The sequence below is a fragment of the Leuciscus leuciscus genome (assembly GCF_965113295.1).
Source record: "Leuciscus leuciscus genome assembly, chromosome: 2".
In the NCBI taxonomy this organism is placed as follows: Eukaryota; Metazoa; Chordata; class Actinopteri; order Cypriniformes; family Leuciscidae; genus Leuciscus; species Leuciscus leuciscus.
Window position 1 is genome coordinate 26,487,912 of NC_138726.1, and position 18,790 is coordinate 26,506,701.

Sequence of the window (18,790 nt, forward strand, 5' to 3'; positions counted from 1 at the left end):
TTGCTGTTCCTCTGAAACCCTCCACCACCCCTAACTCCACCTGTCTTGATCTGCTACAGGATTTATGTACGTCTATTCACGCAGCAGCATATTTTACATGCTCACAGCAGCATTCTGTAATGAAATTGGCGGTAGCAAGTCCATACTTGTTTTGCAGCAGAGTGTGTAGCAGATCTATAATTATAGAGTGGGAAATCAATAAACCTAAAAACTTGTAATGATTTCTTTTTATTTTGGTATGTTTTTAGTTAATGAAATATATGAAGATTGTTAAAATACATTCAAAAATCTTAATCTGTTTAATAATTACAAAGACAGCACTGTATTTACATAGACTTATTAAGTTGCATTTCACAGAGTATCATACAAAAGAAAATGTAATTAACATATTCAGACAAATAAAGAAAATAATATAAAGTGAACAGTGAATAATTCCTTGGGGTTGTACTCCAGACTTTATCGCCATGATGTCTCTCTTGATGACAGGACTGCAACACACACACACACACACACAAAATGGAATGAGGTTCTGGGCTTCATGGAGGATGACTGGAAAATATGTTTTTAAATACAACTGGTGACGGTAATGTTTCATATCGCAGATACAGGGAAGATTACATAAAGAAAGAAGGGTGTGGAAAATGTAAACAAAGACAAAAGCAGCAGCATGAAACCTCAAAATGCTCCATTTACAGTCAGACATTGAGTCTGTTGCAGCATCCAGTGGAGGCAGTTCCATAGAAAGACGTGAAATAAATAACTACTTGATTTCTTTCTACATAACACACTTGTGCCAGGCAGGAAACACAGAGCAAAGCACACTGGTAGCTCATGATTCATGTGAGCCTACATGAAAGAACCCCAAGGCAATGCAAGTTTCAGCAAAATGAGAAAGTGACCTTTTTTTTTTTTTTTTTTTTTTTGTAGTAGTAGCTTGACGCAGCAAGACAGAGGCTTGCTATCTGATTATAGGAAACCACAGAAGACAAAGTGAACATGCTGTTTTTGTGTTCTTGCTCAAAAAATAACATAATTAAAAATATAAATGTCCGCAATCTGTCTTTTTGGCTGTACACTTGAATTGTCTAATCAGAAAAATGCCCATTACAGTGCGTTTGACAGTACGCAGAACCACCAGAGAGAAGAGGAGTTGTGCAGTGAAACGAGCGTGCGTTCTGAGAAGCAGGAAGAGGTAGAGGTGGACAAGCAGAAGACTTAGGCCAGCAGAGGGCAGCGGTGTGCAAGCTGTGTGTCACACATACACACCCTCAGGATGAAGGCTGGAGACAAGCGGATTCTGGAGGCTGCGTGGGTTCCCTAGGATTTGCTTGGCAGTGGTGCGAGGGTTAAACTCCAAGATGGAGGAATTTGAATCTGTCATAAACACAGTGTCAGTTATTTGGTTATGTATAGTTAGTGTTCTTCTGAAACCACCAGATTAATTTGGAAGACGTATTAACATATTGCCATGTATAGTAGAAAAGACCCAACTAGTGGCTTATGAAAAGTGCTTGTAATTTTACACACCTTCATCACTCTGTCCATCAGGCTTGAGGAGAGCAAAATCGATCTCTTCGGTTTGCTGATTGGATTGTGCTGGAGTGACTCCTGTTTGCAGGATAAATTGCTGCAGGTTACACTGGCGTAGCTCCTTGTTCAGATCATCCATTTCCTTGGTTTTAGCCTACAGGGGAACATAAGAGAGGATTTAGTGTTGGGTTGGAGGGAAAAAGTTGAAGCAGTGACTTTTAAACATCAATGATCCTTTATCACACATAGTTCTCTTTTCTTGAAATGAAAGGCCCACACATACTTAACTTCTACAATGAGGTCTAATGGCCAAGCGATGTGTTTGAAATGTAATTTTTCATTCCTTACCACGATCAGAAATAATTGTTAGATAAAGCCACAAACTCGCTCTTTTTTATTTCAACCATCCAAAGGTGTGACTAGTATTGTTGGTAATAACAACAACCTGTAGGACGAATTAATATAGCACTGCCCTTGCAGAAGGGAGTGAGACAACAAATTAAGTAGTGTGTATGCAGCCCTGAGGTTCAGTTAGTCATGATGAGAACACACAACATGCTTTTGTGTGACTGCATTTAATGTACCGCTGTGAGGCAACAACTAGTACAAAGAGGTTTTATGTAAGGGATACTGTACAGTCAGCAAGTCATTACCATTAACTAAACCCCGACAGGGTGTTTAGGACCCCCATATATACGTGAACATGAAATGTTGAGTTGAAATTACTTTATAATCCTACCTGTACATGATCTTAACAAGCTTCCACTAATAAAAATGTACAAAATAATAAGGCTAGCAACAGAACATTACAGTAATATTAACACTTTGGTCCACTAATGTCATTTTCACTACAATCAATAAATGAGATGAAACAAGAGAGGCCGAGTCAGGTGTGATACGAGAGACATGAGTGTTGTGCCTGTGAGCGGGCAAATATAGACCGTAGTCAGATTAGACGCCATATTGAATTTAACACGGATGAAAATGAGGCTGTGAGGGTTAGACTTACAGTCTTTGCAATGGCAAGCACTGCATAAAGTTCCTAGATCAAGTCATTTTCACAACTCATAACTATCAATAATGTTTTAAAGAGTTTTTGTCTACTGAAAGTTTTTTTTTTTCGGGTTAAACAACAGTAAAATCCACTGAACGCACTTTACTTCTATCCCTCACAGCTTCGTTCTCATTCTTGTCAAAACTTAAATATGGCACTACCCTGATTAAGGTCTTTACAGTGTTACAGAATATCAGACCACCAAATGCCAAGACTGACCAATCAGGATCAAGTATTCCAGAATTTGCATACTGTCTGAGTAGGTACTACATTTAATGAAAAACAGTCACTTCTGTAACTGTATACTGTAAACGTATGTTCTATGTAGTATAAATGTGTGCAGTATGAATGAAATCTGGGCATACTATATATCTGCTATGTTGGCTTTGACATGTGACCTACGGCATCAATTGAATAGCTACACTCACATTCACAGCTCCTCACCCGTGGCTTCATGGGATAGTAAAGTGTCCATCGAATGCACACTCCAGAATCTCTGCGGAAGTAGTAAGTAATCCGGGTAGATTTTAACTACTGTTTTTCAAATTCTACAGTTGGTGCAATATACACTACGCACTATGTACTCAATCGTATAGTGTATGAATTTTACAAGGTTATTTTGTCATCCAGAAACAGTCTGATAGCCCCTCCCTCTTCGCTATGTGATTAAAGCTGTGACATAAATCGGTGCATCATCTGAGTATTTGAAGTGCACTTTTATTTTTGGGAATTTTCAGTCTGAACCAGGCCCGGAGTGGGTAATCGGGAGAATCGGGAGAATTCCCGGTGGGCCGCTTCACTTTTGGGCCGGTCGAGGATTTTTTTCCCCCCACATTTGTGACAAATGTGTTAAGTTACATTAGGCTACACACATTTCGCATATTGCGAAATAAAGTCGCAATTGCTTCTTATAAAGTCTAAGTGAATTATTATTTAACCTTTACATTATTTGTTGAACCATGGTATTAATACAAACTAAACACAATAGTAAGAGCTGAACTGTTGCTTCATTTATCCAATTTGGAAAAAGTGCTAATTTGGAATTCCACCGTGGAAAAAGTGGTGGGCCTGAAACTCCCGGGCTGAAAAGCGGTCCCACTCCGGCCCTGGTCTGAACCCATTAATCGCACTATGTATACTACAAAATGGTATAGAATAGTGCATAAGTACATGAATTGGAACACATCTTTTGTCTTGGACATACTACTCTTTTCCCGCACTGTTTTTCACATTCTATATATTATGGAAGTAAGCATATTTGGATGCAGCATATAAAGTTCTAAAGTCTCCAAATAATGCCAGTGAGCCCATGCAATATTGTGTCTCAATATACAAGGATACATTGATTGGATTATGCATTTTTAAGTGTTTTATACATGAAAATAAATAAATAAATGAGTATTAGAAACGTAACCTCTAGTCTAGTGGAACAGATAATATGACAAGTGTGTAGCATTATGGGTGATTAAAACAGAAATGCACACCTGCAGTTGTTCATCTGCCAGCCTTAACACCTTTTCTGTCTCTTCAACTGATGCCTGCAGTTCAGCCCCCTGACGCTGATGGTTGTCCAGTTGTTCTTTCACTATGAGTACAGATTCTTCAACACTGGGTCTGGCTTGAAGCATACCGTTTCTCTTGCTTTCAATAAGCAGCTGAATATCTCGCTCTAGCAGCTCAGATTGGCTGTCTGTGTCATGCAGCCTTTGATTGTGTTTGTCTAGGGATAAATGGAGTTCATTTTTTTTCCGTAGCATGTCCTTTTCTATTTGAACTTCAGACTGAAATTCATTTTCCCAGTACGGCACATGAGCCAGCTCATCCTCGTTCCGCCTAAAAAGACGCTGTAGGTGGTCCATTTCCTCAAGGAGGTCAGGGGAAAGGGTTGGAGGAGGAGACTGCTCCCAAACGGCCGCCTCCCTCTCTAGAGTCTCCAGCTGTACCTGCAGAGACTGTAGCTGCCCCTGTTGTCGTAGAATCTGCTGATAGAGTGTGTCTTTGGATGGACCAGCTTGGGCAAGAGACGAGGGTGGCGATGGGGACACCCCTCGCGCTTGGGAGTCTCTGGGTGTTTTTTCAACCTGTTTTGAACGAGTTCGGGGTGACGTGGAGGGCCCGAGATTGAAAGTAAGAGCTTTTTTTGGCTCCTTGTGTTTGAGGGGCACTGGATCGGGGTGTCTGGGTAATTGCGGGGCTCGACTTTGGTCTGAGGCTTCACTGCTCGTGGGACCGGTGCGCCGTAGGATGAATTGCACTTCATTGCCCAACTGACCCAGTTTAGCCAAGGACTCCAATGGGCGTTCATTGGCCACAAGCTGCCGTTCTTTATCCCGTAGTTTCTGGATGAGAACATACCGACCTGTTTGCCCTGAAAAAGTTCAAATGTAAATGCATTAGCTACTCAACGAGAGAAAATAAATGGAGAAAGAGAGAGACATTTAATAACTTACCTATAGCCTGGGCAAGAGCAATGACTACATCCTGACAAGATGTATCTTCTGATAGGCCACAAACGACACGTGGAATGCCATCCACCCATACTTTCAGCTCCATGACTGTGAGGGAGTCAAAGGAGCGTCTCTACATCACAATGCTCTGCTGAACAGATTGTGAAGAACAATTACTTACAATTCAGAGAACAACTGCACTTAAAAAACAACAAAAGTTGCTCTAAAACAGCTCTTTAGAAACAATCAAAGGCATAATTTATTTATTGTTTGTAAAGTTTAAAAATTATATATGAAAAATGTATTTTTATGTTCAGACGGTAATGTAAATGCAGATATGAACCACCAGGCACTGATTTCTGTGTTGTTAAAATGCATATTAATCAAGGGAGAATGTACATTAGAGAAATGGTTTTGGATGTGAACTGTGTTACTGTGAACTTGATATCAGGAGTCAGCTTTACCTTTTAAGTGATATGGATGAGATTTGACACATATTGTGTTAAAGGGAAAGTACTGAATGAGTGTTTATGTTGTTATGTGTGAATAAAAGCCTAGTAAATTAAACATCATCCTATAAAGTAATTGTGTCCTCTTCACAAATTATCCTATGCTTTTAAAATGAAGTGGCTAAGCAGCCCAGGTCACACTTTAAACTGGGAGCTTTCCAGATTCTGTTCCTTTTTCTTTCCTTCAGAAAGGAAAATTGCAATTGTAGTTAAATGTAATAGATCAAACTATCTAAACTCACCAAAACTATAACAAGAGACATAGTCTGTGCAATAAAAGGTTTTTGAATTCAATTATGAGAAATGCTGCTTTTACAAGTCAGATAATGGCAAAGTATGCCATGGAATAAACCAATGAATGCCAAAATGTATTATAAACATTGTTCGTGTTAGATAAGGTTTAATACCACATCAAAGAGTTGTGTTAAGATGAAAATGCATATGTCATGTAGCTGTAATAGTTCAAAAAAAGGTACAATAGGATAAACACTTTCAACCTGACACCATATTTCTCTAGAAGCATGCATGGTAAAATGTTCATCTAGACTGTAAATTAACCAGGTGTATTTTTCAGAGAGCATATCTTAAAACAACTTCTGCTTTGGCATGTCAGCAATGCAAGACAACAATCCCCTTCAACCAACACATTAATGAGAAGACACATACACATTTTTTTATTTTTTTATTAAGAGTTCAAGGCCTTTAGACGCAACAGATCAAAGTGCTTCAATGATACCCTAGAGTATGATCTGAAAAAAATAATAATAATTAATTCAATCCTATTTTGAAACGCAGATGTTTCCTTTGCTTCTGCCAAATGAACAGGTTAAGACATTGGATCTCTTAAACACTGTCTGTCCTCTGCTCTGTGAGGTGAGTTAGCATGTGTCTCATGTCCTCAACCTGCACATAACGCTCAACTCCTGAGGCAATCATTAACCAACCTTCACATTCTTGTAAACCTTGAAACTGTGCTCACATGCTCAAAGAATGTGTGTACTGTACTCACACAGTCACAACACCTCTGCCTGTCACACTAGATCATTCATTTGACAAAATGGCAATACAGGATGCAGGATGAAGTTAAAACAAATGTAGTCTGTCTTTCAGTCTCTCCACAGAACATGGCTCAGGTTTCGTAGCTTGTATTTTATAATGCTATATTGTAAAGGTGATGTCATGCCTTTGAGTTGATTGTCACGCCTCTGTTGTAGCCTAATCATTGACTTATTTGAGCAAAATGACCTTCCCAGATTTAACCTTAATTAAAAGTTAAGCTAACATGTCTGAACATTTTGTTTTTATAGGAGTCATAGCTGCTTTAACACATTGAATTTGGTAAATTACCATAAAATTGTCAGATTTATTTTTCCGGTAAATGTCTGCCGGACCATATCTGCTGTTCACACACTTCTTTTGGGATAACATTCACACATCAGCTCAAAAAATGACTTTAAACTCTTTTCTTTATCTCCCGGCATGAGGAGAAGTGCTTTAGTTCCAAAAGTGTCCAAAGTAATGCTGCTCAACAATGCAACCAACAAACTCTCATGGCAATTTGGTGGCAATTTGTACAATCTAATTTGTATGTTTGCGTATGATTTACTTACAGTAACCATGAAATCAAAATTGACTGTTCAAATAAAGTCCTGTCCAACATTTTTTTTCTTGTTCAAGAAGCAATTCATTGGATATGTGTCACAATAGGGAAGAAAAGACTATCACAACTTCCCTACTGATGGTTAAGTTCACTTTGTAAAATATAGTTTTCTCATGAGATCAGGTTGTGTGCAACTGCAGAGCCGCAGTGCAGATGAATGAACAAAAAGGCAGGGTCTCGAGACCCTCTTGAGGCTCATGTGCAAGACGCTGAAAAAGCAGCAAGAGCGAGAGACACCGCAACAGTCCATAGAGCATGTTTAAATTTATAAAACACATTCTGAACCAGCCTTTATAACTGTAAACGGCACAGAGCAATCACAACTTCTCCATCAGGACTTTATGATTGGCCCAAAGCTGTGTGTGTGAAATCCTCATAGCATGTGTCGTTGTGAAAACATTCAATTTTCTGAAAGGTGTTAATTTGTACCAGTGACAGCCATGTCATTACAATACAACTAAAAAGCTGGGTGGTGCAATAATCATAATGTATAGTTCTGTTTTTATTACTGCTAAGAACAAAGGTTTTCTGATTCATCACGCATATAAACTGCCATCCTTGGTAAATGTAGTTCTTATTTAGAATCACAAGTTTTTCGCTATAGTTCGCACTTGCATATAATCAGATAGGGTATAGAATATGCATATTTTGGCGTGCTGTCCAAGGAGAAGAGGGCTCGGGATTTGGCCCAAACCTAAAGTATACTCCCCCCATTCCTGGGAGGGATAGGAATCATCGAGAGTGAGGAGTTGGGGCGGAGAAGGGATGCTGGAAAACAGTTGTGGAACTGGGTCAAGTTGGCTCTATATATGCCTCCTCTCATGCTGATTAGATTATCTAAACGTGCTCCTTCCGAACTTTGTTAATAAAACATTAAAAAACACAACATTTTCAAAATTCACAATTGAGGCATGATCTGTAATATATGTTGTAAAGCAAAAAGTGTACATTTTTACGATGTTACCCACATATCTTTTTTTACTCATAAATCCAAAACAGCTATTCTAAAAATAAGATTACAAAAAAAAACTGCTCTGTACTGGTAAAGTGGAACATGTTTTGTTAAGTAGCAAATGGTCTCACACAATGCATCAAACAGCGCATCAACGCCTCTAATTCACTAGAATAAGAAATACAAGAAAAAGTAAATAATAATAACATAATATTCAATGTATGTTTAAAACCTATTAAACAAAAAAAAAAGAAAAAAGTCAGCAAACATTGCGTACAGCTTCCTCACTGTCTGTAGCAGATCTGATGATGTGTGTGTAATCACATACCGTCCACCTCCGTCAGCAGACCTGCAGTAGATCCTGGTCTTTGTTCTCATAGTGTCTTTTAAACTAATCCACCATGAAGTGTGGAGACCCATGCAATCTGCCTACTTTTTGCCTAGACATTCCATTACTGAAATTTAAGACCATAAACCCTAAACCAGTATCATGAGCCAGAACATCAAAGATTCAGTAGCTCTAACTGACTCAACGAACTCATGAAGGTCACCCAGTTCACCTAAAAATGAAAATTTTGTCATCATTTCCAAACTTGTATGAATTTCTTTCTTCTGCTGAACACAAAAGAAGATATTTTGAAGAATGTCGGTAACCAAACAGTTGTTGGGCCGGCCCAATTGACTTAGTATTTTTATACTATGGAAGCCGATGGGGCCTTGGGCCTGTTTGGTTGCCCATATTCTTCAAAATATCATCTTTTGGGTTTGTCAGAGGAAAGATATTAACATTTTGGGTGAACTTTTTGGGTGAACTTGAATCTTTAAGACTCTAACTACCTTTTTCACAATGTTTCCTCTACAGGTAAGTCCGAATTGTCAATTGTTTTTATATGGTGTCTTTGAAGGTGTGAAGCTCAAATATGCTTGGGAAAACCATTCCTTTTCTCATGTTTCCCTGTCAACATGGGTTTTGAAGAGCACCAAGGAGGGCACACGCTACCAGAAACATATGGCAAACTAGAAATACAGGTTTCAGGCTCTTTCTTCCGTCTGATTACGACAGATGAGATTGTGGTCATATGACCTCTGCATGTCTGACAGCTGAATGACCAATAGGGAACTCTCTGTTTTTGAAATGTCATCTGTATGAAGGTAATATGATGCCATAAAGATTCGCATGCGCAGGGTAAGATTTGTGAAAGTGTACATAAGATTGCAAGCGTAAATAAAATTTGCGTGTGCAAGAGAAGATTGTAAAGGTGTAAATCGCCTTTCAAGTGTAAGAAAAAAATATTTGCAGCATTTTACTGGTATTCGTAAGTGTTATTCATGTATTGTGAAACTGCAGCTTCATGCTTACGCAAAATAAATATGATTTGTATTTTTCTGACTTCCATTTTTCCGCGCTTACACTTTTGCCACGTTTTTTCCCCGCACAAATACGGCCAAAAGCATTGGAGGCCTGTGAACAGAAATTTGCAAGTGAAAACAACAGAGTCAGGAACTGCAAAACAGATTGATCGTGTAAAATCAACCTTTGTGTAAAAAAAATAAACTGTTACAAATGTCTAAATGACTTGTTGTGTACATGAGGGAAAAAGTTTCTGTAATAACCTCGATTTGTACAGTTGCTTCTTACTTTTACCTGCGCTTACAGTTTTGGCACTCACTGAGTTTTGCAAGCGCGAAGAGGAGGGCTGGTCCACCTTCCTCATGTAACCAATCAAATGAGCTTCTCGCTGACTCTCGATTTACTCTTATCTGATTGGTTCAATAAACACGCCAGTCGCCAGAACACATCTTTATCTTCATTTGGCTCAGCATCATTCTCGTTGCCGAAATTGTACTTTTAATGCACATATACATGGTACATAAATAAATTAATCATGATTGCTTAATAAGCTGTGCACCATTAGGCTGACTATATTAATATATATAGTCAGAATAATACAGATCATATTTATTTTGCGTAAGCATGAAGCTGCAGTTTCACAATACATGCATTACACTACGAATAACAGTAAAATGCTGCAAATATTTCTTTCTTACACTGAAAAAAACTACTTGTAAGATTTACTTAATAAAATCCTCGTAACAATTTGCACAAGTATATTTTAAGTAAATTTTACTGCTATAATATCAAGTACAACTTAAGTGTCATTATCAAGTAAAATCTACTTAGTATTGAACGTAACGCTCATGAAGAAATTAAGTAAAAATTACCTATTTACATTTCATTTAGAAGCTATATTTATTTAAAGTAATTAAGTAAAGTTTATTTATTGTTTTATAATTAGGAAGCTTGCTTTTATGAAATTATGAAGTAAATCTTACCATTTAATGAAGTAAATAAGTAGATTTTATTTAATTTTTTTTGTTTTCATTTACTTAGTTTTATGAAATTATAATACTCCCTATAATTATGTAAACATTGCTATTTTTTTTTTATAAATAATCCTGAACATAAATAAATGAACATTTTCTCTATATTTTTCACAAATCACACAATTAAAATACAATTAAACAGTTTATTTCAGTCATCAAAAATTGTTCTTCATACAAAAATGGACATTCACAGTCATCTCTTGACACAGGTGCATTCAGTAAAACTTCAGAATTATACTGTAACCCTTGTTTTAAACATAAAAATGTATTTAAAAACAAATTCATGCAAAACATTCAACATTCAAAAGAGCACTCTGAAATAGTGAACTTTAAAGGGATAGTTCACCCAAAAATGAAAATTCTGTCAGTAATTACTCACCCTCATGTTGTTCAACCCTGTAAGACCTTCGTTCATCTTCGGAACACAAATTAAGATATTTTTGATTAAATCTGAGAGCTGGCTCACTCCTCCATAGGCTTCTAAGGGATTGGAACTTGCTGGCCCAGAAAATGTATTAAAGACATTGTTAATATAGTCCAAGTGACTCCAGTGGCTCAATCTTAAGTTTATAAAGCGACGAGAATACTTTTTGTGCGCAAAAAACCCCCAGTAAGTTAACGTAGTAAAACAGCGCAGCGCTTCTGTGTTGTACGTCACACGTAGGCTCACTATTGGCCGACGCTGGTCATGTGTGTGATGCGTGGTGACGTATAACACAGAAGCGCTACGCAGTTTTACTACGTGAAAAAACTCGAGGCCCAGAGAGAAGGAAATGAATAGTGGAATAAAGTCGTTATTTTTGTTTGTTTTTTTCGACAAAAAGTATTCTCGTCGCTTGATAAACTTAAGATTGAGCCACTGGAGTCACTTGGACTATATTAACGATGTCTTAATACATTTTCTGGGCCAGCAAGTTATAGTGTCTTAGAAGCCTATGGAGGAGTGAGCCAGCTCTCAGATTTAATAAAAAATATCTTAATTTGTGTCCTGAAGATGAACGAAGGTCTTACGGGGTTGGAACAACATGAGGGTGAGTAATAACTGACAGAATTTTCATTTTTGGGTGAACTAACCCTTTAAAGAATACCATTACAACTTTAATGTATTAAAACATCAACAGCTGAATGTTTAAACAATTCTATCATACCATAGCATTTACTACAACTTCATCTTTAAAGGGATAGTTCACCCAAAAATGAAAATTCTGTCATCATTTACTCTCCCTCAAGTTGTTCCAAACCTGTATGACTTTCTTTCTTCTGCTGAACACAAAAGAAGATATTTTGAAGAAAGTCGGTAACCAAACAACTGATGGACCTCATTGACTTCCATAGTAGGAAAAAAAAAATACTATGGATGTCAATGGGGACCAGCAACTGTTTAATTACCAGCCTTCCTTAAAATATCTTCTTTTGTGTTTAGCAGAAGAAAGGAAATCATATAGGTTTGGAAAAACTTGAGGGAGAGTAAATGATGACCGAATTTTCCTTTTTGGGTGAACTATCCCTTTAATCTTTGAACTTTTGGGGAGAGTTTAAGAAGGATGGATACATCGATTGGATCTCGATGTTTGAAGTTCTCCATCAGCACCATGGACGACCAGTATTTTAATGATGTGCTGAGTGATGTCACTGTAGCTGTCCTCCTGCATACAGTTTAGAAGAAAAAATATAATTATTTTGAGAAACAAAAATAGAAAGTGACTTCATTATCACAACAGAATGAACACATGTATACTAAAAAAAGACCATATGGTTTCGATTATGTTAACTGTTTGATGCGTACGATTAAACCGGTGTGATTATATAGCCTAGTGCATTTCAGGCATTTAAGTTACATACACCTAAGTTACCACACACATTGTGTAAGTAACTATAAAGTTTTCTTTTCTTTTTTTTTCTCCCACTTCACCGGCCTCTTACTTTCACGTATTTTGGGAGAAGTGGATGAATTTACGTGTTGTAAATCCAACAGATCCTATTCTCTAAATTCCAGTGCATACTAACATGGCGATGCCCAAACGCAGCCCTGCTTATTTTGAGACCTCATTTATGCACGATTTAGTGCGATTGAAATATTGTATCTTTATGTGTAGACGTTCCTGGGTAATATTCAGTAAGAAATTTAAAACTTTTCCATAGTCAACAGTATAACGTTACTTCAGCAGGAAAGCAGTTAACGTTAATTTTAAGGCCTAATGTTAGCAAGCTAACTAAGCAGTTACAACGGTATCCAAGCAGTTTAAAAATTTTACACGAAAAACAGTGCTTTCCGAATCTATAAAACTATTGAAAACTTTTCCGATTAAATATAAGTTAACTAATGTAGGAAGTGAAACGTAAGGGTTATAACGTTAATGTACAATGGATAACCCAGACGCGTTAACTTACAACTTACAGTAATAATGAGGTCATGTTATAAGATGAGCATTAATGTTTATTGAGTCAAGTAAGTTAAACAAGAATCATCAATCAAAATCCACACAGACCCATGTTTTATTAAATGTAAAACAGAAAGACAAACTTACCTCAAACACGACAAAAAGCAGCCACGCAGCAGCTCGCCAATCCTGACCCAAAGTGGCAGTTACAGACTGTCTTGTCCAAACACGCATGTGCGGATTCAAACGCGCTATACTTTTCGATTAAAATTTACTTAAAATTACTATGTTTATGTGAAGTGACTATAAAATGTTTAAATATTACAAGCAAATATATAATAAGATTTACTCTTTCCAACCAGTTAATTTATTACATGAATTAAATGTGTAGATATTTAAAATTTTACTTAGAAAATTCTAGTTCTCATTGAATTTTAATTTTATAAAGTAAAAATTATGAAGGTTAATTTAATATATATTACTATACCAAAAAGTTCGTTTTTACAGTGTACACTTGAAATGTAATTTACACCTTTACAAATCTTCTCTAGCACACGGAATGGTCCAATCTTCCAATCTTATGTACACTTTCACAAATCTTACCCTGCGCATGCGATTCTTGATTCTTTATGGCATCATAACCTTCATACATCTGATAGTTCACCTACACTAAATGAGACTGTATGTTGATGGCATTCTCACTCAGTGAACAATGAGAACCAAGAAAATTTTTTACACTGTCTGAATTTCATTTGTTATGTGAACCAGCCAGAAGCAGGCTCAGGGATGTGTCTCACAGGCATTAGGTTTCTTGTGTTAAAGGGGTGAAACTGGCCTGCTTACGTAGGCAGCATATCTAAACCTTCTCCATTGTGTGCACAAGGAGTGTACTCCCTCCCTCTCATGTGAGTTCATTGACGACTGCAAGTAAATAGTGTCTCCAAACAATGTATGATACCTTTGGTATGCAGAATTACAGGTGCATCAACCTCACTTTTCCTGCTAAAGAATTCCAGACAAATTTTATGTAGAAAAGAAGTATTCTTAACAGAACTCTCTGGTTAAAAAAAGGAAACCGTAGTAAGAGGTTAAAGTACAAATCTGTGGGAGATGTGCATTATCTATTTCAGCTCATCTACTTCAATGTTTCCCAACCTTTTTTGTCTTTATTAGTCCCACATTGTAAAAAAATGACATATGATCAATAAGTCATGACAACATTAAAATAAGTTAAGCAATTTGCCATTTTTAAGTTAGTTTAATGTAATTTAAGTTGAAATGACTTATACAGCCAAATTGATTGTACTGATTGTCTCATCAATAATGGTCAAGCACCTCCAAACCAAAAGTGTGTTCCTTTTAGCGTTATCATTAAAACACACACATTGTTTTTTGAATGCATTGTTTGTGATTAGTCAATAGACTATGTTTTTATTTTATTGTGTTGAAAATCTCTGATTTACTGGCATTTCCACAAAGAGTAACCACAAAGTCACTTTAGGTTGGGAGTAGTCCTCTCTTTCAAACCATCCTCAGAGCGAGACAACCTCTATTCTAAATTTACGACATGATTCGTAGCCTTGAGCTGCAGGAACATAAATCAGATAGACTGCTCTTTCTTTTTTTCACACACTGATTTCATCACTAATGCTTTTCAAACTTGTTTCAAGATCCATAATTTAAACTGCATCAATCGGAATGCACTGGTCTCGCCTGCAGTTGGTCAGTTCAATGAAATCAACCATTTTCCCTGACAAAGTTTGCAAACAGCAGTAGATGTGACTTTGCTGTTTGCTTTGCATATCCAAATATAGTGACATAATTTTGTCAGGTGATTGGAATGCAGCAGAATTTAAATGGAAATGTATGTAATCAGATATTTCCTTAAATGTTTTGAGGACAGAATGTGGAGAAGAATCTACTCATAGATGTTGAATGAAGTAATTGATTTCCGAGTTAATAAATTCATCAAAACATCAAGGCAAACTAGTTGTGGCCCTCTTTGTTGAGCACATGAAATAAGCACATTGCAAAGGCAGTAGATCCTGTCGAAAAAAAGTATCAAAAAGGAGAACTGATTGTTTTTAATCTGGATGGCTGATTGGCAACTTTGCAAATTGATCTTACTTATTCATTTATGAAATTGAACTTCAAATATTCAAAAAGTCCATTAAAAAAATACATTATGGGCTTGTTTTGTAATTTTTTGATGTTACATTTTCAAGGAACAGTTAATCAACAGAAGAACTTCATCGAAGAAATATCATCAGATACAGCACAATACCCAGATGGTTAAACAAACAGATCCTTATCGAATCACAAATACAAACTCTACAGAGTGACATAATGACAGAATGAGCCAAAGGGCCTTGACACAGCAGTTTTCACTGAGAAAAGCACAACTCATATTGGACAATCCACACAAGCGAAATACATTATGCATTAGCCATGGACAATACAGAGCTAAACCATTCTAACTAATTACCCTCAGGCATTTTTCCCCTTTTCATTGATAAAAACTATTTTTTTACAAATCCCGGTGACCTCATTGAGTTTTTCAGGTAACAGACTGCTTCCAAACAGAACAAGTTTACCCATTCTCTGTCCCAGTTGTCTGTAAATTATTTTCATTTCCTTGTTACTGATTAAAATCAATGACATAATCCAAAAACAATTTCGGCAACTTATTCCTTTTTTGAACCACTTTCCTTTCCAGGCAGGATGGTACGTACCACCTGTGTACATTTTGGCACATTTTTTTGTCAAGTCTGTAGACTAACTAGACAAACCTGCTGGTCAAAGGGAAAGCTAAATTTACCTTAAAGTTGAAAGCTTGCTTCTGTGTGTCCCCGTTCCTGGTTACCATGATGAATAAATTTCAAAAAGTACCGTCATACGTGTCTAATGTAAAATCAAAGAGTTAACCTGTAACGCAGATGTAAGAGTCCAACAGGTGTTGTTTTTCCTGTATCTATAGGAGCAGGATTAATGGCGCACTACTCGTTTCGCCTCTTGAAAGTGACTCGCTCTTTCCGCTCTCTCCAATGCTAACACATACCACAGCCTTCCCACGCTCCTCCCCCTCCACAGGTAACAGAGCTCTCATTATCTCTCTTTGTATTTCTCTGCCCTTCTTCTCATTCTCCCAGCCTTAGCACTGTTTGTAAAACGGGCAGTGTACACTTGGTATTACTTTATTATATATTTTTTTTCTGTTGCCTGTCATTGTATTTATGTGACATAATTGTGTCATTGTGTTCCTGTAAAGATCAAATGATTTGGCTTCCTCTATAAACTGAATAACTTCCTCCTTATAATTTACCAGATGATACCTACCTGTAAGAAACTGTAAATGTTGTAACAATAGGATGGTATGGGAAGTTACCAGGCCATTGCTATGAGGTATATAAGTTGTTTAGAGTGTTTTTTGTGCATTGTATATGTAGTTGGTAAAATGTGAATGCTACTAGGGTGTTTTGGATTGTATCTTAAGCTGAATATTTCCCCACCTTTTCATTTTAAAGTGCTACTTCCAGTGTCTTGCTATTTGGTTTCTACGGTCTTCTAAGTGTTTTGTAACATGTTGCTGTAAGGTTGATAAGGTGTGTTGAGCGGTTGCTAGGCAATTGCTTACCAGCCCAAGTCAAAAAAGCCCAACCCCGTAGTATCTTTTTAATAATCTGAAATGGATCAGGACACCTAAATGTAAAACTCAGCTGTGCTGCTATATATTTTTGTGGAAACCATTTTGGCCAATTTAGTGCATCCTTACTAAATAAAAGTATTATAAAAAAATAAAACAGTATAACTGATGCAGAAAAAGTTAAAATCCCAAATCTATAATCCTAAGCATGAGTGAAAAGATGATGTTTTAAACACTTGTTGCGCTACATGACCATTAATCATTAAACATCACCCAAAAATGAAAATACTCGCACTCATGTCGTTCCAAACCCGCAAGACTTTTGTTCATCTTCAGAACACAAATGAAGATATTTTTAATGAAATCTGTAATTAATGACAGCATTTTTATTTTTGGGTGAACTATCCCTTTAAACTGCCACATTAACACATAAAAAGCGGCTACCCTCAGCATAATCCAAAACTCCATAGACAAAGCAGGTAAAAGCACTGAACAGCATCTAGTTAACATACTCTGTTAAAAATCAATACAATGATATCCTGCATCTTGGGACAATATTTGTACATATAACAACATTTCTTACAGAAATCCTTTAAATACAAATTATTACTGACTACACAAGCAAACTTGCCAGTGCTTTTCATTTTTTTAAAGAAATGACGGCAACTTGTTGCATCTCTAGAGGTAATATTCAAGTTTGCCTGCAGAAATACATTAGCCTTTATTTCATGCTTCCACTATCAACATGGCCACCTTGATGAGTCTGTGTTTGCTCTTAATTTACATGACAGAGAGGGGAAGAGGCTCACATCACTCATGAGGCTACAGACACCATTATCTACAATGGAACATCTTGCACTTGTTAGACATGGATAGCATGAATAAAGTCTGAAAGTGATGAACGCCGGACTGAAACAAATGGAGACTATTTACTCAAAGCACAATGTCATTTAACAATCCAAAAGCCTAAAGAATTGTGGCAACTCAGTCACCATTATTCAAGTAAACTATTTTATATTCTTGAATGGCATACTTTGTTTGCTGATCAATGACAAGCAAATAAAATAACACACTTGATGCAATATGTAAAATAATTATAAAATTTCATGCATTATCTTTCAGGACCCCTCATCGTATGTGATCTGTCTGCAGCTTTCATCATTACAAGAAATATACTTCTATGGTTAAACAGCACATTACATGCTACATCTCATCTATTGACTTACCTCTTATAAACTCTTGAGTTGCACAGGAGAGGAGAGAGTGAATCAAAAAGCAGAAGGTAAAAAAGGATCTGTGTGACTTTGTCAAGGCCTCACCAGACAAGTGAAGTGGGACTGCGGCTCTTGGTTGCCTTGACGACGGATGCTTTTTCAAGCAAATCAGCCAATGAAATGCGCGCTGGTCATCATACAAAAGGCCATGTGACTCGCTGGCTGCCTTTCAGCAGGAGGAGACAAGAAACACGAGGAAAAATGACGTGTGAATGACAGCACTATTCTAGTTCTTTATACTCTTTTATGTCTGTTTTTATGATGACTGCGGTGCCATAACTAAAGTAGATGTCTGAAATATATTTGAGGTTAAATTGGGATTGGAAGTGTGTGCCTTAAGTCTGCGGAGATGAAAGATTGCCACCTAGTGGACAATTGTGAAAATTACATCAGTGCTGGACCTCTAGTTTGAAAATTATTTCATTTAAAAGTGATTTTGAAATAATAAAACACTCAGAAATTAAACCCTGAGAAAGGTTTATGGTAATTAAGTATGAATGAAAATAAATCACCAGCCATACCTGAGAAATACAGTAACGACACATATATATCGCCTGCTTATCAAATATACAACAATTGTTGTTTTCATTGTTGTTGTTTTTTTATTTATTTTTTAGAGAATAATTTTATAGAGAATCATTAACTATTTCTATATAATAATAAAAATAAGAAAATAAAAAAATTATTTTTTTTAAGGTTGAGACACAAGTGTTTATAATTTGAAATTTCCTTCTGATTGTCAGTGATTTTTAAAGCTATTTTTAAGAAAGAAACTGATCTTTTAATTCTATATGGACATTGTTCTGTAAAAATGATAAAAAGAAAGAATCAAAGAAAGAAAAAAGAATTAGCCAACAATCATTTTTGTCATCAAGAGTTTGTCATCTGAAATTTCCCTCTAATTGTCAGTGATTTTATGAGAATTAAACTCTCTGTGGAGAATGATCTGCAATGA

At 36.6% G+C, this 18,790-nt stretch overlaps 1 protein-coding gene and 1 long non-coding RNA gene across 4 annotated transcripts; one reads left to right on the forward strand and one right to left on the reverse strand.

The window, feature by feature from the left end:
• Positions 1-212: 212 nt before the first annotated feature.
• rassf7b (Ras association domain family member 7b) lies at positions 213-15,932 on the reverse strand. Of its 3 annotated transcripts, none has more exons than XM_082161194.1 (6): positions 15,737-15,930; positions 5,035-5,179; positions 4,069-4,952; positions 1,528-1,684; positions 1,267-1,374; positions 213-488 (listed from the first exon to the last, which is right to left on the reverse strand). In XM_082161194.1, the coding sequence occupies exons 2-6, from the start codon at positions 5,135-5,137 to the stop codon at positions 457-459; spliced, it is 1,284 nt and encodes a 427-aa protein (XP_082017320.1). In that variant the 5' UTR covers positions 5,138-5,179; positions 15,737-15,930; the 3' UTR covers positions 213-456. The 3 variants fall into 3 exon arrangements, with proteins under 3 accessions (XP_082017320.1, XP_082017319.1, XP_082017321.1); XM_082161193.1 differs by having other exon boundaries at positions 5,035-5,182; XM_082161195.1 differs by lacking the exon at positions 1,267-1,374 and having other exon boundaries at positions 5,035-5,182; positions 15,737-15,932.
• Positions 15,869-18,440, forward strand: LOC309492292. Its single transcript, XR_014203505.1, has 3 exons — positions 15,869-16,008; positions 17,353-17,563; positions 17,684-18,440. It is a non-coding gene; the product is annotated as an uncharacterized lncRNA (long non-coding RNA).
• Positions 18,441-18,790: the final 350 nt, after the last annotated feature.